The sequence below is a fragment of the Hyperolius riggenbachi genome, chromosome 4 (genome assembly GCF_040937935.1).
Source record: "Hyperolius riggenbachi isolate aHypRig1 chromosome 4, aHypRig1.pri, whole genome shotgun sequence".
NCBI classification, from domain to species: Eukaryota; Metazoa; Chordata; class Amphibia; order Anura; family Hyperoliidae; genus Hyperolius; species Hyperolius riggenbachi.
Window position 1 is genome coordinate 67412202 of NC_090649.1, and position 21874 is coordinate 67434075.

The 21874-nt window shown below is 45.4% G+C and overlaps 1 protein-coding gene across 7 annotated transcripts in view; it reads right to left on the minus strand.

Annotated features, from left to right (window-relative positions):
• The window catches only part of SUPT3H (SPT3 homolog, SAGA and STAGA complex component), a 749779-nt gene that overhangs the window by 22937 nt on the left and 704968 nt on the right, over positions 1–21874 (minus strand). For 4 of the 7 annotated variants that reach the window (XM_068280162.1, XM_068280158.1, XM_068280166.1 and 1 more), the window contains one exon: positions 21106–21298. In XM_068280162.1, coding sequence (XP_068136263.1) covers positions 21107–21298 — 192 coding nt within the window. In that variant the 3' untranslated portion in view covers position 21106. Of the gene's footprint in view, positions 1–20457; positions 20608–21105; positions 21299–21874 lie in introns of those variants that run through there. The other 3 variants (XR_011031323.1, XR_011031322.1, XM_068280159.1) reach the window with 2 other exon arrangements.

A 21874-nucleotide genomic window follows, 5' to 3' on the forward strand; every position in this document is an offset into this window, starting at 1 on the left:
GGAAGGTGATAAGAGGAGACATTGCTGCAAGCCTGCCTCTTCCTGTCTGAAAATTTGACTTTAGCTAAAATTATTATTATTTATTGTATTTATAAAGCTCCAACATATTACGCAGCGCTGCACAATAGATAAATGGGTAACATACAGGTAGAACATACGGAAACTCACAACAAAACAAGATCATGCAAATGATTTGATAACAATACAGTGTCATAGGTCAAAATAGAGACTGTTCTAGTCCACAAGAGGGGTGGTTGTGAGTAAGATTGCATGATCAAGCTGGAAACACTAGGGATGAGGGCCCTGCCAGAGGCTTACAATCTAAAGGGTGGGGGTGGAGACAATAGGTGCATCTTTTGAGAGGGTGTCTAACAGGACATATTATGGTGCTGGTGTAGGGGGGTATGCAAGCATGAAGAGGTAAGTCTTGAGAGCTTGTTTGAAGGTATTAAAGGTGGGGGCAAGTCTGACGGCTGGTGGGAGCAAGTTCCAGAGAGTAGGGGCAGCCCTGGTGAAGTCCTGCAATCGTGCATGTGACTGAGTTATGCGTGGTGCGACTAGGCAAGGGCATGGATAAGGAGTTTCGTGGTGTCAGGGGACAGGTAGGAGCGAATCTTGGAGATGTTGCGGAGGTGGAAGTTGCAGGATCTGGAAATACCTTGGATGTGGGGTTTAAAGGAAAGTTCAGAGTCTAGAGTAAAGTGTGATTATAGAGACTGGGGGGGAACAATGTGCAGAGGTAGTTGGATCCAGCATGGGCATATGTCTGTGCATACCTTATGTAGCTTTGCCTCGGGTCAGGTAGACTTTAAATATTTAAAGGATTTTTAAATTCAGAAGCATTGCACACAAAACTGACATTTTTAGTAGAATATTCAATAACTCTTTATTAAATAGGAAAGGAATAAAAAACCCTTTGATGACTTACATCTGGGCTCCAAGGCATTGCTAGCTCATAACCCGAGCGGTTTCACCCTTCCAGCATCGTCAGGGTTATGATTAAATTTGGCCAAGTAGGCTGTTAAGGACTGCCTTGGCTGAGAATGTACCATGCGTAGGGGAGCCCCTTGACATGGCCTAAAGAGCCAACATGTGTGATGTCTGATGCCCGACCAACTCCCAAGCGCATTGTTCTCCTACTCAACCCCATACCCGCCCCCTTACCCCCCTTCCCCATCCTGTACTGCATGTTGTCTCTTTTTTTCAGCTCCAATAGCAACAGGAGCATCAGCAGCCTCTGGGTTAAGTTGCAACTTTGGTCACGTGAAGTAATCTTTGCAGATTTGCTTTGCCTGGATAGTGTAATGGTTAAGGGCTCTGCCTCTGACACATGGGACCAGGGTTCGAACCTCTGCTCCTTTTCAGTAAGCCACCGACCTATTCAGTGAGGAGACCTTGAGTAAGACTCCTTAACACTGCCATTGCCTATAGAGCGCACCCTAGTGACTGCAGCTCTGGCGCTTTGAGTCCACTAGGAGAAAAGCACAATAGACATGTTTTGTGTCTGTACCTATGGCTTTTGTAGAGGTTGTATAGGAGCCCTTTGACACCCACTGATTGGTCCCTAGTCACTGGGCCTGCTAGAGAACCATGGTTGGTTGCTATAGTTATTTCCCACTCACCCTCCCCCAGGCAGAACACTTGGTTTGGCGGACAGCTTACCAGCATGTCTGTACAGGGAAAGGTCCACCCCACAAGAATCACAAATGATTGTTTCCGAGCTGACTGCATATGCAGGTGTGTGTCGGGCCTTAATCTGCCCCCTCCTGTGACACAGATCTCACTGTGCAGCGTAATACTAGCACAAGCTGCAGAGTGTGTAGACTACCTGAATTAAGCCCATATGTTACATTGAGCCTTGGAGCAGCTCGGCCTCGTCTTGGCTCAGTACCGCTCCTTGTTATTCTGGATTTCCCATTATTAGGTATTACATTGCAACACATAATTACCAAAATGTAAAACACGAGGAAGCATCTGCGGTAAATCATTTTTCTCACATTTATCTTCACTTTTACAAGGCAGGGTTGGATAAGTTCAAGTGAATGGGAACGGCCTGAATAGTGTTCGTAGGAGACACAAGTATACCTCTACTGGCTGCAGATCATGTGAGGGATGTCTTGCTATGGACATACACTATGCACAGCACTATGGGCAGCATGGTGGCGTAGTGGTTAGCACTCTAGTCTCGCAGCGCTGGGTTCAAAGTCCCAGCCAGGGCAAAATATGCACAAAAAACTCATGACTGCGTGGGTTTTCTCTGGGCACACCGGCTTCCTCTCATATCCCAAAACCAAATAAGTTAATTGGCTTCCCGCTAAATTGGCCCTAAACTACGATATATACACTACATCATACATATACAGACACATGACTATGGCAGTGATTGTGAACTGCACCCACTAACAATGTGATAGTCTAAGAGGTTGGATGTTATATACATTATTTCCCACAATGCAACAAGGTTCACAGAGAGGAAACTGTCAGGGCCATAGCCCTGACATCACACTGTGGGAGGGGTTTCACCACAATATCAGCCATATGGACAGTGGCGTAGCTTAGGAGCTGTGGGCCCCGATGCAAGTTTTACATGGGGCCCCCCAAGCACTCTGTACATAACAAATGATATGGCGCGCCAAAACCTGCCAATGGCAACTACAGTGTCAGAGGTGCAATAAGGGGATGGGGAACAGTTTGTTAATGATTACCACTATTCGAAGTATCTATAGAACTGATTATTATGAGCACAGGACCAATAGAGAGCTAATGCTGAAGTTCAGGGAGGGCCCTACGGGGCCCCTCTGGCCCAAGGGCCCCGATGCGGTCGCTACCTCTGCACCCCCTATTGCTACGCCCCTGCATATGGATGTCCCCGATGAACTATTCGAGAAAAGGGAAATATTTCTAGTGGGAAAGGGAATATCGGCTACTGATTGGAATGAAGTTCAATCCTTGGTTAAAGATCCTCCTTAAAGTGTACCTGGAGGCAGGGGGGTATCAGGGTAATAAGGCGCCTATGACAAACAATGAAATTGCGCCCCCCCCCCCCCCTGTCCTCAGTTAGAGCCCCCTTCCCCTCTAAAAACAGCATGATTTCTTGTGTACATGTGTTATGGTTGCTTGTGTGTTTTGGCTCAAGATATTGCTGTGGTTACTTTTTTGAAAATAGCTCGTTATTCACTCTCTGTCATCTGTTCTAGTACTAAGCCAAGTGCCCCTACATGCATAGGTTAGGTAATCATGTTCCCCAGATAACAGCATTAATCTGATCTAAGGTCTGAATGACAGGGAGGCATGGAGGAAGGCAGGCCGGTGCCACACAGGGGCAGGCATGGCGCCCATGGTGCTGTGGCACCCGTGGCACAAGACATGCCTGCACCCCTCTAGATACGCCTCTGCCTGGAGGGAAACAAAGTGCTGCTATGGGGTACTCGCCTCAGGAGGGGGAAGCCTCTAGATCCTAAAGAGCCTTCCCCCATCCTCTTCTGCAGGCTTGTTTCAGTGTTGGTACCCCCCGAGGAAGAGCTTGCACACTAGCACGCATTCCCTTCACTTTCTTCAGAAAAAGCCGAGCAGGATCACGCCCATGCTACTACACATGTGAGAGGCGGAGCCAGAGCAATGACGGTGCAGGTACAGGGAGGCCACTCTTCAAGGGTCCCAGGCCAAGGCCGGATTTATATTTTTTCTGCCCATAGGCCCAGTTTGTTGGGGCTCCCCTTTCATAAGCAGCAGTGCCCCTCCCATTCCACATGTAGTTTTAGCAACCCCTATTGCATATCCAGGTGCCCTTCAGGCTGCAGCCGCCCAAGACCCAGGTCTTTGTGGGCTTTCTGGAAATCCGGCCCTGGTCTCAGTACTGGAGCGGCTTGACGTATGTGGATGGGAGGAGCCTCATAAGGATCCAGAAGCTTCCCTCTCCCAAGGTGAGTATCACAATTTTTGAATTTTAAACCACACAGGTTTACTTGAGGCCGGTTTCACACTGCCGACCTGCAGTTGTAGTGCGGTGTGATTAGCCAAAAAAAGCCTATGGAGATTAATGCCGCAGTGTACAGTAATCTCCATTCGGCCTGCAGGCCAAGCAGGAAGTGAGGCTATCACTCACTTCCTGTGGCCGGAATTAGAATTGCGCGGAGGTGTATTGAAAAAATACACTTTCCTTGCATGCGTGCCGCAACACGAACACCAAAATCTTTTTTAAAAAGCTGCGTCGGCATAGACTTACATGACTACCGGTCCCCGCACAGCAACCAACGCCCAAATGTTCTAGCGTTACCTGAGTGGCAAATTGAGGACTTCTGGCGTATCGCACAGCGCAAGTATGAAATGCCCCATAGACTTTCATTGGTGTAGCGTTACCCTGCGGCAAAATAGGATAACGCATCGCACCAGTGTGAAAGGGACTCTAAGATTATATATGGTAAATAGATTTTTGTAGTTAACCCGGAGCACCCCTTTAGGCACAGTTCAGTGAGTGATGTGTGCTTTGGGGGTGGGGTTTAATCTGGCCTTCCTGCAGCCATTGTCTCCATGCTTGCGGGGTCACAGTCCCCTGCTTAGCATTTCGGGCCTGGTCCCAGCACAAGACGTAACCGTGCCACCCACAGCGCTGAGCGCAGAATGAAGTTTGTTAGTCTTGCCTTCCTCTAACAGATCTCTCTGTGCTTTATTTCAGCCACATGAAATGAATAATATCGCTGGAAATCCACGAAAAATGCAGCGTGTGTGCACTTTAGCCGCATATTGGAAGAGAGAAGGGAAAAAACAAACCACAGGACAACTTTTCAGTCATAAAATTGCCTGTGTAAAAATCTCTCCTTATTTCAGTGATATAACCCCCATTCACAGCAGCCAGGCCCTGACAGCCATTAAAGGGGACGGAGGAGGTGAACGTTACCCTTTCATTAGTCGGGGCTAGAGGAAAAATAACTGGTCTGGATTGCACGGTGACGGCACAGCTGCCAAGTACTTTCTCTTTCCTCCTCGAGGGAGAGGCGCTCCGGCCCTGGTTTTACTTTGCCTTGTTTGGAAGTTTCTATTCTGAAGGCAGTTTCTGAAAAAAAGCTCGACTCTGGATCTTTATCAATGGCGGCGTCTCTGTGGAAACTTATCTGGACCGCGAGAAACGGTTTGTGAGGTCACCAGACGTGCCTTAACCCATTGGGTGTTGCTGATTGGATCTTATCATTATTATTTTTTTAATTTATATGGTACCATCAGCTCAGAAAAGAAAACGTATAACTAGAAGTCGTGTGTGCCCAAATAATAGTATGCAGAGTGCCCCCTAAACAACAATATGCAGAGAGCCCCCAAATAACAACAATATGTACAGTGCTCCCTAAACAACAGCATGCAGAGAATCCCCCAAACAATATGCAGAGTGCCCCCTAAACAACAACATGAAGAGTGCCCCCCAAACAATATGAATAAATCTTTGATCATTTCATCTGAGTCAGTGTCTGGTAGATTCCACTTAGCCGAGTGCCTGGTGCTCACGGATCAAACGGGTTACAGTACCCCTAAACAACAATATGCAGAGAATCTCCCAAACAATATGCAGAGTGCCCTCCTAAACAACAATATGCAGAGTGTACCCCTAAATAACATGCATGCAGAGAACCCCCTAAACAACAATATGCAGATTACCTCCCAAATAACAATATATATTGCCGACCAAATATTAGGAAGAGTTTTCCCAAAAATATTAAGCAGGGTATTCCCCCAAATATTAGCGAAAATTACTATAGAATATTTAGCAGCAGGACTCTGACATGTTAGTCAGAGTAACCCCCAAATATTACACAACATGATGCCCCCAAATGGGAGTCATAAAAAAGTTTCGCCCTCCTTAGCAGTATTCCTGGGCTGGGGTAGTCACTGGGGGTTATATGCAGAGCTTAAGCGCAAGAGTGGTTTTAACTCACCTCCCCCAGGATCTGGAAGCTCACAACTGTCTTCTTCAGGTTGTCCGAGGCTCTCGAACCCCAGGGTGAGATCACCGTTTGAAGAATTGGAGCACTGGATGCCGGAAAGGTGAGTAATGCTGCTACAGATCGGTATGAGGTATGAGCACTCTCGCTTCCAGGAAGTATAAAGAGGAACAAAACTTTTTTTTTTCTCTGAAAGACTGCGGCTTCTGAAAAGAAGCCGTCAGTCTTTCTACCGAGGACTTAGCTCAATGAATGGGAACCATGTTCCCATTCATCGATCTCCGGGCTAACAGGGAGCGGCACGGGAGCGTACGATCGCGTACCGGAGTGCTCAGCAGCAGCCGCCTGGACATGACAATCACGTCCAGGCGGCATAAATGTTAATGATCGCATGCGAATATCCTCTATATTTTTACTCCCAGGAAGTAAAGCAGTGAAAATGGGGGCATTGCACGCCTGTTAATTTGAGCGCCACCATAGCCCATAAGGTAGCGACAGGAACATCCATTTCCATATTGACAAATTAATTACACATACCCCAATGATGATGTCATATTTCCACTATTATGACATGGTATGGTGGCGATCACCATGGATCTAAAAGTGGGGAGTAGGCATGACTGTGGGACATTGGTCTGTGGGATGGGCTTACATGGGCGGAGCATGCTTTGGAAGCGTACTGAAAAACCTTCTCCCCTGCAGCTTTTAACTTATGGCAGAGCCCCAGGTCCACTGAGATGTTACCACAGTCATGTGACTTCAGTGAGCTCTAGCACTGAGTTACAAACAGGGCTGGATATAGACTTTTTGATGCCTGAAGCAAACATTGTGAGGACACACCCCTCACACACCTGTGTGTACACTGTAAACGTGCTGGCTTGGCTCCCTGTAATTGTCACCACCCTGAAGCACATGATTCATCCTGCTTCATCGGAGAACCACCCCTGGTTACAAAGCTGTAGGAAAAGCCCAAGGATTGACACTGGAGCATGTTCTTCACGGGAAGGGAAGCAAGGGTCACACATAGGGGGTCGTTGGCCTAATGGTGGGTCACTGTATTTGGCTAATTTTTTTAGGCCAAAAGTAGGGGGCTATGTACCTACTGAGGGGTTTCTTGTTCTCCAAACACGCCGAATGTGTAAAAAAGGGGAAAATCAGCGAACACATTTGTACCAATTATAATATAACCTTTATTTGGTATGCACTAAAATATGGATAACTCTAGTACTATTTTTTACCGTTAAGGCTGCAGGAACACCCACTGGTGAGCAGGGTAGGTGAGATGCAACAACCCATCATCCAATATTAAATCATACTCAATGCCAAGTAGCTACAGCTAAAGCAGATACAAATTTGGGATGCACTAAAAGGGAAATAATAACTCGGGATGTTAGCCTACTACTGCCCTTGTTCAATTCCCTTGTAAGGTCATGTGTGGAATATGGAATTCAGTTCTGGACACAACATTACAGGAGGGACATTGCAGTTTTAGAGCAGGTGCAGAGATGAGCAACAATATTGATTAGAGGGATAGAAGATCTCACTTACCAGGAAGGTTAGATAAACTGGGCTTATTTAGTGTGGAGAAAAGAGGACTTAGAGGGAATCTAATAAACATGTATAAATCATACATCAGAGGGCAACATAAAAGCTTTGCAGATGAGCTTTTTGTCCCTAGGTTTGTGCAAAAGACTAGAGGACATTATGTGTGCATGAAAGAAAAAGTGTTTTGTTATTTAGGAGAGAGTTATTTACAGTAAGAGTGATTAAAATGTGGAATGTGTTACCACGTGAAGTAGTTAGGGTAATTATGGCAAACTATGTCTGCATTTAAAGGGAGCTTGGATGCTTTCCTTGGACATCTATGGCTATAATTACTGGATAATTCCTGGCGGTGTTAATCCAGGGATTTTATCTGATTGCCATCTGGAGCTGGGAAGGATTTTTTTCCCTTTTAGGCTGGTTTCACAGTGGGACGTTACAGGCGCACGTTAGAGCAGCCTGTAACGCAGCCCACCGCACAGCAATGAAAAATCAATGGGCTGTTCACAGTGCCCACGTTGCGTTACTTAGTAACGCTGCGCCATAACAGAACGTACTGCATGCAGTACTTTATAAGCGGCAGAGCCGCGTTAGACTGCTTGCACATGCTCAGTAATGTTGGGGAGGAGTGGAGAGCGGCCAGGCACATGGCTAATTAATATTCACTGCACTCAGTGACGTGCAGTGTTTACTTCCTGGAGCGGCCGCTCTGTGCGGCGATTGGCCGGGCGGGACCACGTGATGCCGCATGCGTCCCAGAGTACGCATCACGGCATCACGGACGCCAGAGTGAGCTGCACAATGCGGCTCACTCTGACGTCCACATTAGAGAGCACCAGGCGTTGCGTTAGGGGCACGTTATGCGACCATAACGTCCCCTAAAATGCAACGTCCTACTGTGAAACCAGACTTAGGGCTAATTGGTCCAAGCCTTGTAAAGTTTTTTTTGCCTTCCTCTGGATCAACTAAGTGGGCACAGGCTAGTGCTGTACCATATTTGCTGGTTGAACTTCATGAATGTATGTGCCTTTTCCATCCAACTATGTAATATGGCATTCTATGGAGGGTGGAGCATGCAAAGGAGAGTAAGGGATGGCTTACGCCATAGGGGAGGCTACTTATATTAGCACACTGAATCTGACAGGAGAACACCCTGCTATGCTGGACAGGCATGATTACCTTTGGGTTGGAACTTTTTGTTTCTTGCTTGCACTCTGTTAACCCCTGACAAAGCCCTATCTTAAGGGGAAAAACATGTTGGTTTATGAGAGGTGTTAAGCAACACTTTGAAAACTCTCACTGCACTGTCCAAAACTGACCAGTTCTATCTGATCCCAACTGGCTATCCCACTGTATACTTATTGGTACGACTGCACTCCTTATTATAAAAGGCTATTCATGTAAAAATAGAAAAAAAAACATTCCTAAATAGTAAGAGGGCCCTCAACACACACTGTTTTCTAATCCTTACCCAGAAGATTAAAGGTTAATACAGCCAGGCATCTTAAGCCAAAATGTCAGCAGTAACCTTTTAGAGTGGAGTCACCATTTTTCTTATTGACACCCCGTCTGGTCCCCAGACCTCCTAAGAGGTGAGCATGAGGGGGAATGGTGGGGAGTGGGAGATGGCTACACGAGTTAGAATTAGGGGGATAGAACATATCTCTTTTTGAAGTGATTTGTAAGCTCCTAACAAGGCCAGGTTTATACTTTGTGTGGGCTCACCTTCCATATGCAGTAGCACCCCTACTATTCCATGTGCAGCCCCCTCTTCCATGTGTATCATCCATGTACTACAGCCCCTCCCATTCCATGTGCTGCCCCTTCTTTCATGTATAACATCCATGTACTGTAGCCCCCTCCCAATCCATGTGCAGCCCCCTCTTCCATGTGTATCATCCATGTACTGCAGCCCCCTCCCATTCCATGTGCAGCCCCCTCTTCCATGTGTATCATCCATGTACTGTAGCTCCTCCCATTCCATGTGCAGCCCCCTCTTCCATGTGTATCATCCATGTGCTGCAGGCCTCTCCCATTCCATGTGCAGCCCCCTCTTCCATGTGTATCATCCATGTACTGCAGCCCCTCCCATTCCATGTGCAGCCTCCTCTTCCATGTGTATCATCCATGTACTGTAGCCCCCTCCCATTCCATGTGCAGCCTCCTCTTCCATGTGTATCATCCATGTACTGCAGCCCCCTCCCATTCCATGTGCAGCCCCCTCTTCCATGTGTCTCATCCATGTACTGTAGCTCCTCCCATTCCATGTGCAGCCCCCTCTTCCATGTGTATCATCCATGTACTGTAGCTCCTCTCATTCCATGTGCAGCCCCCTCTTCCATGTGTCTCATCCATGTACTGTAGCTCCTCTTCCATGTGTATCATCCATGTACTGTAGCTTCTCCCATTACATGTGCAGCCCCCTCTTCCATGTGTATCATCCATGTGCTGCAGGCCCCTCCCATTCCATGTGCAGCCCCCTCTTCCATGTGTATCATCCATGTACTGCAGCCCCCTCTCATTCCATGTGCAGCCCCCTCTTCCATGTGTATCATCCATGTACTGCAGCCCCCTCTTCCATGTGTATCATCCATGTACTGCAGCCCCCTCCCAATCCATGTGCAGCCTCCTCTTCCACGTGTATCATCCATGTACAGCAGCCTCCCTCCCATTCCATGTGCAGCCTCCTCTTCCATGTGTATCATCCATGTACACCAGCCCCCTCCCATTCCATGTGCAGCCCCCTCTTCCATGTGTATCATCCATGTACTGTAGCCCCTCCAAATCCATGTGCCGCCCCCTCTTTCATGTGTCTCATCCATGTACTGTAGCTGCTCCCATTCCATGTGCAGCCCCCTCTTCCATGTGTATCATCCATGTACTGCAGCCCCCTCTTCCATGTGTCTCATCCATGTACTGTAGCTGCTCCCATTCCATGTGCAGCCCCCTCTTCCATGTGTCTCATCCATGTACTGTAGCTCCTCCCATTCCATGTGCAGCCCCCTCTTCCATGTGTCTCATCCATGTACTGTAGCTCCTCCCATTCCATGTGCAGCCCCCTCTTCCATGTGTCTCATCCATGTACTGTAGCTCCTCCCATTCCATGTGCAGCCCCCTCTTCCATGTGTATCATCCATGTACAGCAGCCCCCCTCCCATTCCATGTGCAGCCCCCTCTTCCATGTGTATCATCCATGTACTGCAGCCCCCTCCCATTCCATGTGCAGCCCCCTCTTCCATGTGTATCATCCATGTACAGTAGCCCCTCTCCCATGTGCAGCCCCCTCTTCCATGCGTATTATCCATGTACAGCAGCCCCCTCTTCCATGTGAATCATCCATGTACAGCAGCCCCCTCCCATTCCATGTGCAGCCCCCTCTTCCATGCGTATTATCCATGTACAGCAGCCCCCTCTTCCATGTGAATCATCCATGTACAGCAGCCCCTCTCTTCCATGAAAAGCTCCCTTAAGAAAGGGATGCTCATTCGGATTTTGCGGAACTGAGATTTTCGAATTTCTGAAATTTTCTGCGGAAATACCGCATTACCAAAACTCGGTAATTTTAGCCCCATCACAGAACTCGGAAGCATTGGGCCAATCAGAGAATGCAGAAACAACTCAGAGGTATTTGGCCAATCAGAGAATGCAAAAAATGACCAGAAAAACTCTACTCAGAAATCCGAACTCGGAAATTGGAAACCGATTGGAAATCCGTAGAATCGGTATTGGCGGAAATTGGAATTTCTGCGGAATCAGAAATCGGCATTTTTGACCATCCCTACCCTTAAGCATTAGTTTCCCTTTTTCATGGATTGCTCCCTATTTTCAGCCTCCTCTTCTCTATGCAGCAACGCCTCTTTCATATCCAGGTGCCGCCTTGAGCTGCAGCCGCCCGAGGCCAGGGCCTTTGCGGCCTTTCCAGAAACCCAGCCCTGGCACCTAACCGTATCCTCCTCCCTCCAGTAGCAATATAATTCTAAACTCATTGAGTTACGCCAACATCAAATCCAATGTGAGTGCAATGCTGGCAGATGAACCTGCTGTTGGGTTAATGAAGCCATCAACACATGTCAAATACTTGGTCTACCCTACAGGACCCATCTCCTTTCCTCTCCCTCCCCTGCCTTGTCCTGCCGTTTGTTGGCTTGGACATTTATTAGTTTTACCAATATTTTCTTTCTTAGTTCTCTAAAGCAAGCTCAAACTTTGTTAGCACTGGCTATGTGAAGGCCCCAAACCACATGTTTATTTTCCTAAGCTATAAAAAGTTTATGGGAGCTGCTACGCTTCTTATAGGCCACTGAGCAGTAATTTAGGACTGAGTTCCACGGTGATACAGAAGAGCACTGTCCTATACCAGAGGGAAATCCTTGTCACATCAGAGATTAGAAGCCGGCCAGAGCACAAACACCTCCAAAAATACATCAGAAGTAGAATACATGGACTATTTTAACTTTTCTCTTCCACCCAAGGTCTACACGGTTTAACCCTTCCATTGTGACAGTTCATGTTATGCTAACCTGTCAATGTAGCTTCCAGGGTGAACAGAACTTTTAAAGAGGGGGGTCACTGCTGCTGCATACTCCTGAAATGTGTCCCTGGAGGTCTGAAGGTGTTAATGTATAGCATGAGCTGCTCTCAAACATGCACCTGAAAGTCAGAGAAGCACGCAATACGAGGTCTATGTTCTGTGTCAGCCACATCCTCCTGAGATCGTCCGTCACATAAAACAGTTTCTGCAAATCTGCAAAAACTTCTCAAATGTTTTTTTTCATTACCTTGAGGCCTCTTTCACAGTAGGACGTTGCGTTTTGATGCAACATTAGGGTCGCAGCGCAAATTACAACGCAAAGCCCCCAAAAAGTCGCAACGCAACTTAATGCCCCGTTATCGTCACATACAGTAGAGCATACAGGCAAGGAAAAGTATGCTTCCAAGTCATTACTGAGCATGTGCGAACAGTCCAACGCAGCTAATAACGTGTATAACGCACAGCATGCAGCACTTTCTAATAACGCTACATGTTACACACAAACGCAACGTGTGCACTGTGAATGTCGCACAGACTTTGCATTGCTGCGCGTCAGTCTGCATTGAAACATTTTCTAACCTGCGACTTTAACGTCGCACTGTGAAAGAGACCTAAAAGTACAGTGAAAGTGACTTGTGACTGCCAAGTAACAAAACAGTTGTTGATGAGGGCCTCTGAGGTCTGCTTTAAAGAGACACTGAAGCGAAAAAAAAAAAGATGATATTATGATTTGTATGTGTAGTACAGCTAAGAAATAAAACATTAAGATCAGATACATCAGTGTAATTGTTTCCAGTACAGGAAGAGTTAAGAAACTCCAGTTGTTAACTCTCTGCAAACAAGCCATTAAGCTCTGCGACTAAGTTAGTCGTGGAGAGGGCTGTTATCTGACTTTTATTATCTCAACTGTTCCTGGACTATTTACTTTTCCTCTGCTAGAGGAGAGTTCATTACTTCACAGACTGCTCTGAAAGACTCATTTTGAATGCTGAGTGTTGTGTAATCTGCACATATTAGAGAATGATGCAATGTTAGAAAAAACACTATATACCTGAAAATAAAAGTATGAGAATATTTTCTTTGCTGCTAATCTTCTAGTAATTATTCATAGTACACAACCAATTCACTATATCATATTTTTTTTTTTTCGCTTCAGTGTCTCTTTAATAATCACTTCACTGCTAAGGTTTTTTTTTTTAATGGACCAGAGCAATTTTCACCTGACAGTGCTCCTCTTTTTCATTTGCCAATAACTTTATCACTACTTATCACAACAAAATGATCTATATCTTGTTTTTTTCACCACCAATTAAACATTCTTTGGGTGGTAGGGTTCGCTAAGAATTATTTTATTCAAAATGCATAAAAAAAAATAAAACTGGAAATAATTCATCATCTCTCAGTTTTCGGACATTTACGTTTTAAAATACAAAGTGCTACTGTGGATAAAACCCGCTCATTTTATTTGCTCATTTGTCCCAGTTATTACATGGTTTGAAATATGTGCCTAGTACAATGTATGGCGACAATATTTTATTTGGAAATGAAGGTGTATTTTTTCAGTTTTGTGTCCGTCACTAATTACAAGCCCTTATTTGCAAAAGTGACAGTAATATAGCCTCATGGCATACATACATAAAAAAGCTGAGTCCCTAAGATAACTATTTATGTATTTTTTTGTAACCAAAACTACCCTTAGATCTTTTGCTAACGCTGCCCTTACGTGATACATTACACTAACCAATAAACCTAAGTTAAAAGGCAACTGACCTGAGAGGGATATGAAGGCTGCCATATTTATTTCCTCTTAACCTCCCTGGCGGGATGATTATTTCCGGATTTTAAAGTCTTTTAAAAACGTTTCAGACCCTAAGAACAGGAAAAAATCATGCCGCCAGAGTCTCTGCAGCAGCCCCTGCTCTCACTCACCTCCGTGGGCTCCAGCGCTGCAATTTTACCTCTATCCTCCGGGTGGCACTGTAACTCTGTAGTGAGTTACAGTCACCAGAGTGATTCAGAGCCTCAGAGGACAGGAAGGAGAACAGTTTCTGACGTCTGGATGCCTCGGAAGGTGAGTAAAAACACCTGCTGCGCACTACACTCTGCATTGAGCTCCCAGTGGCTAGCCCAAGCTATGCTCTGGATTATGGCCAGGGAGGTTAAACAATACCAGTTGCCTGGCATTCTGCTGACCTTACATGCATCAGTAGTGTCTGAATCCCACACCTGAAACAAGCATGCGCCAAAACAGTCAAACTTTAAACATCTGATTTGCATGCTTGTTCAGTGTCTGACTAAAAGTATTAGAGGTGGAGGATCCGGGGACAGCCAGGCAATGTGCACTGTTTAAATGGAAGTAAATATGGCAACCTCCATATCCCTCTCAAGGACAACTACCACAAAACATTGTAAAATGTAAAATACATTCTTATAAATGTACACATTGCCCAAAGTAAAATGTTTTGTATATGACTTTGTTCCTATGTTGCTGTCACTTACAGTAGGTAGGGAAAATCAGACACATCTGTCAGGTTTTGGACCAGTCCATCTCCTCATGGGGAATTCTCAGTTATTTGCTTATGTACAAAAGCACTTATTAACTACTTAAGGACCACGGTGATTGAAATCTACGCCCTGTTTTGGTGGTTATCTGGCTGGCACGGCATAGATTTCAATGACCGTTGCAGCACGCATCCGTCGTTTTCGTCGCTCCCCGCCGATCTCGCCGCTGTATCCCGACGTCTCTCGCCGCAGCTCACTTGCTCTGCCTCTCACATAGGCTCACATTGATAGACACGGCCAGGAGCCAATGAAAGCGGCTCCTGACCGGCTCACATGACTCTGCCAACATAGAGACAGGCAGAGTGGATGTTCTTAGGATCCCGGCATGCGGTGGTGATGGCGGGTATATGGGGTGATTCGTTGGGAGTCTGTCGTATTGTACCAGCGGTCTCTGGTCCTTAAAGAAAACCTGAACTGAACATTAAAAGTCAAAATAAACATACACAAGTCATACTTACCTCCTGTGTAGTCTACTCCTCTATCTATTTTTCCTCTCCTGCATCCTGTTTGTCCATTGTGATCAATGGAAATCTCCGTCCTCCATTTTGAAAATGGCTATTACCCCCTAACAGCTTCCTGGTCAGCACACTGTTAAACTGTAACATGGCCCACTTGAGCCATAGGGAAACATGGACACATCAGTTCTCCTCTCAGCTGTAACTGACAGCAACTGATATATAATTGGCAGCAACTGATATATTTCAGTTCTGACAAAATGTTGTCAGAACTGGAAGGGATCATTGTCAGAAGAAAATGGTGAGCTTCTGAGAGGAACTGATGGCAAGGTAACTATGTAATATTCATTTGAAGTTACCTCATGTGTTTATTTTAAATAATTTTACTCAGTACAGGTTCTCTTTAAAGGGGTTATTTCGCGAAAAAAGTAGGCAGTTAAAAAATGTGACAGATGGCAGGTTTTGGGCCAGTCCATTTTTTTAAGGGGGATTCTCAGGGCTTTCTTTGTTTTCAACAGCATTTCCTGAACAGCAGTTTAACTGCCAAAATAGCAAGATACCAGCCGGCCTCCCTAATCACTTGCACACTATTATGTCAGTTAGATTTTGCAACTGTTGTTCAGAAAATGCTGTTGAAAACAAAGAAAGCCCTGAGAATCCCCCTTAAAAAGATGGACTGGCCCAAAACCTGTCATCTGTCCCATTTTTTAACTGCCTACTTTTTTCGCGAAAGAACCCCTTTAAAGAGGAACTCCAGTGAACATTTTACTGTTGGCAGGTGATGTAGCTGCTGCATGGTTTTTGGCAGTTGGAAACAGTTGGAAACAGCTATTTCCCACAATGCAACAAGGTTCACAGACAGCAAACTGACAAAAGTTCGAACTTTTCTTGTGGGAGGGGTTTCTTGTGGGAGGGGTTTCACCACAATATCAGTCATAAAGCGCCCCCTGATGGTCTGTTTGTGAAAAGGAATAGATTTCTCATGTAAAAGGGGGTATCAGCTATTGATTGGGATAAAGTTACATTTTTGGTTGGAGTTTCTCTTTAAGGAGGCAGAGACCGCTGGTACTTAAAGTGGTCTAACACCCAGCATTTCAACTTTGCTTTAAAAGATTGCTTACAGCTTATAAACTATTATGCCAGATTTTTTTTTTAGCAGAAATTCACTGAATGGATTAAACATGACATTTTAGTGCTGCATTTAGCTAGAAATGCTCCTCGTGCTTGCTTGTTTAGTTACAAATGTATCTATCTACAATGTAACAAACAAACACTGCTCTGAGAGAACAAAGAGGGCTTCCCTGGCAGGCTTTTCAAAGGTCTATTTGTATTCCAAATAAAGATACATTTTGTAACTACAGATAAGAACGGATGCGGATTCCTAGTTAAATCCAACACTAAAATGTCATGTTTAACCCATTCAGTGAATTTCTGCTTAAAAAAAAAAATCTGGCATAATAGTTTGTAAGCTGTAAGCAATCTTTTAAAGCAAAGTTGTAATGCTGGGTGTTAAACCGCTTTAAGTGGTTAAACCAGGGGCGTAACTACAAATTATGGGCCCCCCCCTACAAAACATTGATGGGGCCCCTTTAATGTTAATTAACTCTCCCTTGCCTCCCTTTGGTGACCCACACAGCCTGGGGGCCCATCTTCTAAGAGTCATGGAACAAGTGTGGCCATCAGGACCTCCTCACCCATAACATGTGTAGGCACAGAAACACCTGATCTGGAGTATCAGAGGGTGTGAAGTTGGGTAGTTGGGGCCCCTCTCCACACCTCTGGGCCCCCCTGCAGTTGCATGGGCTGCTCCCCTGGTAGTTAAGCCCCTGGGTTAAACTGAATTACTCAGTACCACTGCCGAAATAGTGTGCAAACAAGTAGGAAAGCTTACGGCAACTTTGTATAGAGTGCTTTTGTAAAGGAAAAGGGTAATACTGAGAACGCCCATGAGGAGATGGACTAGTCCAAAACCTGTCAGATCTGTAAGCTTTTTACTACGTACTGTAAATGACAGCAACATTTGAAAAAGTAATTGAGGCCCAGTGCACACCGAGCGGTTTTAGCAGCGATCCGCCAACCGCATCCGCCAGTGGAAACGCTTGGCTAATGTATTTCAATGGGATGGTACACATCAGCGGTTTGAGGTTTTTAGCAAACTGCAAACGTGGGTCCTGCTGCACATTTGCGGTTTGCAGAAGCGTTTCTGCCTCAATGTAAAGTATAAGAAAACTGCAAACCGCTCTGGAAAATGCTACATCAGAGCGGTTTTCCAAGAGTTTTTGTTACAGAAGCTGTTCAGTAACAGCTTTTACTGTAACAATATTTGTAATCTGCTACATAAAAACGCTCCCAATAACGCTAGGCATGTGTAGAAAACCTCTCTAAACATGCCTAGAATCGCTCTGAAATCTGCCCCAAAAACCACTGGCGTTTTGAGGATCTGCTAGTGGTTTTGGTGTGCACTGGGCCTCATAGTGCATTTTACTCTGGGAGAAATGTACATATAAGGCTCCCTGCACACTGCAAATCCGTTTTCCGATTCCGATTCCGTTTCCGATTCCGATTCCGATTTTCCTTGAATACATTCAACAGAAAAACGGATCAAAAAACGCAGCATGCAGTTAAGATTAAAAATCTGAATCGGAATCGGATGTAAAAACAGATTAAAAAGCGGAATCGGAATCTGAAATGCATGCAGTGTGCAAGAGGCCTAAGATGTGTCTTAAATGTTACAGTTTTTTGCGATAGTGGTCCTTTAAGAAATTACTTTGTGCTCCCGACTGACGGCTCACATTGCTGCTGCTCAAATTCCTGGCGGCGTTAATTACTATTCCCCCTTGGAGGGAGATGTAATTTAGGGTCCGGCAATTGCCAGAACACCAGATTACCCTTACGTGGGGTATAGCATGGTATAGCATTAGTCCTATAGTGGCGCCCAGCTTTGGCACTGATTGCCACTAGAGCACCTGCTTCCATGTCCCCTCTAGAAAAGGCACAAGCTTATTGCAAAAAGGTGCACATTTTAAAAGGCGCAAGCTTCTCAAAAGGGACATGTGCACCGCGATTAAAAGTCGCATTATTTTCAGGCAAACTCGCCTTGCCATTTGTCAACATTAGTGCATGCTGACGCACGTTGATGCAAAACGCGTGGTAACCATACGTTGGGTAGTAAGTAACGCAATATTTTGTCGCTTTGCAATGCAGTAGTGTGGGCTGCAAACAGAGAAAAGTCAAACTGCTATGGCAAAAAAAGTCACATTGCAATAGTGCATCTGTTTCAATGCAATTTCAATGCTACTTGATGCATTTGGTGTAGAGAATGGGAACCGCATTTAAAAAAAAAAATGAAGCAAATACTTACAGTGGAGGAAATAATTATTTGACCCCTCACTGATTTTGTAAGTTTGTCCAATGACAAAGAAATGAAAAGTCTCAGAACAGTATCATTTCAATGGTAGGTTTATTTTAACAGTGGCAGATAGCACATCAAAAGGAAAATCGAAAAAATAACCTTAAATAAAAGATAGCAACTGATTTGCATTTCATTGAGTGAAATAAGTTTTTGAACCCCTACCAACCATTAAGAGTTCTGGCTCCCACAGAGTGGTTAGACACTTCTACTCAATTAGTAACCCTCATTAAGGACACCTGTCTTAACTAGTCACCTGTATAAAAGACACCTGTCCACAGAATCAATCAATCAAGCAGACTCCAAACTCTCCAACATGGGAAAGACCAAAGAGCTGTCCAAGGATGTCAGAGACAAAATTGTAGACCTGCACAAGGCTGGAATGGGCTACAAAACCATTAGCAAGAAGCTGGGAGAGAAGGTGACAACTGTTGGTGCAATTGTTCGAAAATGGAAGGAGCACAAAATGACCATCAATCGACCTCGCTCTGGGGCTCCACGCAAGATCTCACCTCGTGGGGTGTCAATGGTTCTGAGAAAGGTGAAAAAGCATCCTAGAACTACACGGGAGGAGTTAGTGAATGACCTCAAATTAGCAGGGACCACAGTCACCAAGAAAACCAAAGGAAACACATTACACCGCAATGGATTAAAATCCTGCAGGGCTTGCAAGGTCCCCCTGCTCAAGAAGGCACATGTGCAGGCCCGTCTGAAGTTTGCCAATGAACACCTGAATGATTCTGTGAGTGACTGGGAGAAGGTGCTGTGGTCTGATGAGACCAAAATAGAGCTCTTTGGCATTAACTCAACTCACTGTGTTTGGAGGAAGAAAAATGCTGCCTATGACCCCCAAAACACCGTCCCCACCGTCAAGCATGGGGGTGGAAACATTTTGCTTTGGGGGTGTTTTTTGCTAAGGGCACAGGACAACTTAATCGCATTAACAGGAAAATGGACGGAGCCATGTATTGTGAAATCCTGAACGACAACCTCCTTCCCTCTGCCAGGAAACTGAAAATGGGTCGTGGATGGGTGTTCCAGCACAATGACCCAAAACATACAGCAAAGGCAACAAAGGAGTGGCTCAAGAAGAAGCACATTTGAGTGGCCTAGTCAGTCTCCGGACCTTAATCCAATAGAAAACCTATGGAGGGAGCTCAAGCTCAGAGTTGCACAGAGACAGCCTCGAAACATTAGGGATTTAGAGATGACCCTGCAAAGAGGAGTGGACCAACATTCCTCCTAAAATGTGTGCAAACTTGGTCATCAATTACAAGAAATGTTTGACCTCTGTGCTTGCAAACAAAAGTATTAAGTCTTTTATTGTTAGAGGGTTCAAAAACTTATTTCACTCAATGAAATGCAAATCAGTTGCTATCTTTTATTTAAGGTTATTTTTTCGATTTTCCTTTTGATGTGCTATCTGCCACTGTTAAAATAAACCTACCATTGAAATGATACTGTTCTGAGACTTTTCATTTCTTTGTCATTGGACAAACTTACAAAATCAGTGAGGGGTCAAATAATTATTTCCTCCACTGTACCTAAGGAGAGGGAAGGCTCTGGGTCGTATAGAGCCTTCCCTCTCCTCTCCCGGTGCCCTCTATCCTGTGCTGACCCCCCCCCCCCATTTCAATCCCCCACCGAAAGGGTATTTGGAAGTCTTCGGGAGCCGTGTCCTCCATACTACACAGGCGTGAGCGTGCAAGAGAGCGTGCTTGTGCAGGTGCAGTACAGGGCCACCCATCTTCAGGAGCACTCGGGCTCCCTGAAGACTTCTGAAGCCTCCTTCGGCCGGGTAAAGCAGTATTTGACTAATTTAGTCAAATACTGCTACTGGACGAGCCAGCACCGGAACGAGGGGACCAGGAGAGGAGCCGGAAGGCTCTATAGGACCCAACGCCTTCCCTATCCTTGGGTAAGTATCTGTCTCATTTTTTTAAATGCGGTTCCTATTCACTTTAAGGGCCCTTTGACCAAAAAATGTCAGATTCTCCAAACTTTATTATCAAAAATGTGGACACTTACCTGCCAGCAGGGACACTGATGATACATGCTGTACTGGCTGCCTGCCCAGGCAGCATCCACTTTTGAAGGTGATATGGTGGCACTATGCGCTGATTTGATAAACATCCCCCAGTAATTTATCAGATACCTGAACTCAGAACTTCCTCTCTGCTGTAAAAGATAAGTAACAGCATCACAGCCTTTAAAGGGAAGGTTCAGGGACTATTAAAAAAAAAAAAAAAAATCCGCATCCATTTACCTGGTGCTTCCTCCAACCCGTGGCAGGCAGGAGGTGCCCTCGGCGCCGCTCCGCAGGCTTCCGGTGGTGCGCCCGACCTGGCCAGGCCGGCGGCCAGGTCGGGCTTCTTCTGTGTTCCAAAATGCGCCTCACGGCAGCGCGCTGACGTCATCGGACGTCCTCCAGGCTGTACTGCGCAGGCTCAGTAGTTCTGAGCCTGCGGAGTGGCGCCGAGGGCACCTCCTGCCTGCCACGGGCTGGAGGAAGCCCCAGGTAAGTGGATGCGGATTTTTATTTTTTTTTAATAGTCCCTGAAACTTCCTTTTAAAGAAAAATGTTACTTTGTTACAACTGATAGAAGTCCTGCAATAAATATGTAGTGTGTCTACTTCCTGCTTTCATGGAAGGAGACATAGGGTTAACATCCTGTGTTTACAAATTAGCTGCTCTGCTGAGGCTGCCGTGATTCCTGAGATGATACAACTGAGAGGGTAAATCACAGTTGTGATTAGTTACCGATGAAGTGGAATTAAACAGGCTAAACTCTCTAAATACATACAGGGTGGATTTCTCTATGTTCTCCTTCTGTCCTGTGCAATAGTGCAGGTCCACTTTAAAGAGGAACTGTAGAGAAAAAGGGGAAAATAAATCAATACATTGCAGAGTGAGAAGTTACAAAATAGCAGAGAGATCAACAAATGACTGATATTCGCCCTGTAATCTGTTCATGTTGTTTGATCCGCAATCAGTCTGCAGGTCATCATCTTCACTGCTGGCAGACAGGAAATAAAAAACAGACAGCACCAACTGCCTTTATTTATAACCAACCCCCTAACATTGGGATAGGCTAAAAGGTTATTGTTTTTATAAAGTGTAGAGAAACCGAGAGCCCAATATAGTGTAGTATGTTAAAACAAACGAAATAAGGCAAATCAGTGAGATTATACTCACAAACATGGGTTACCACAAAGGCAACCACTGAATAAGCAGGTGAGGAGATTAGACCTGTCCTCACTCAGGGATAAGAAGTCGCTCTCTGTAGATCAGAAAAAGGGGTAGATCACCCCTCCACCAGGGGTGGACACGGTACAGCAAACGGGGAACAGAGGCGCCAGCAGGATAAAAGTGGATAAAACCTTTAAAATTTGCTTGGAGGAAGTGGTGGACTTACCTCCATAAAGCAGACACAAAAGACTGTCT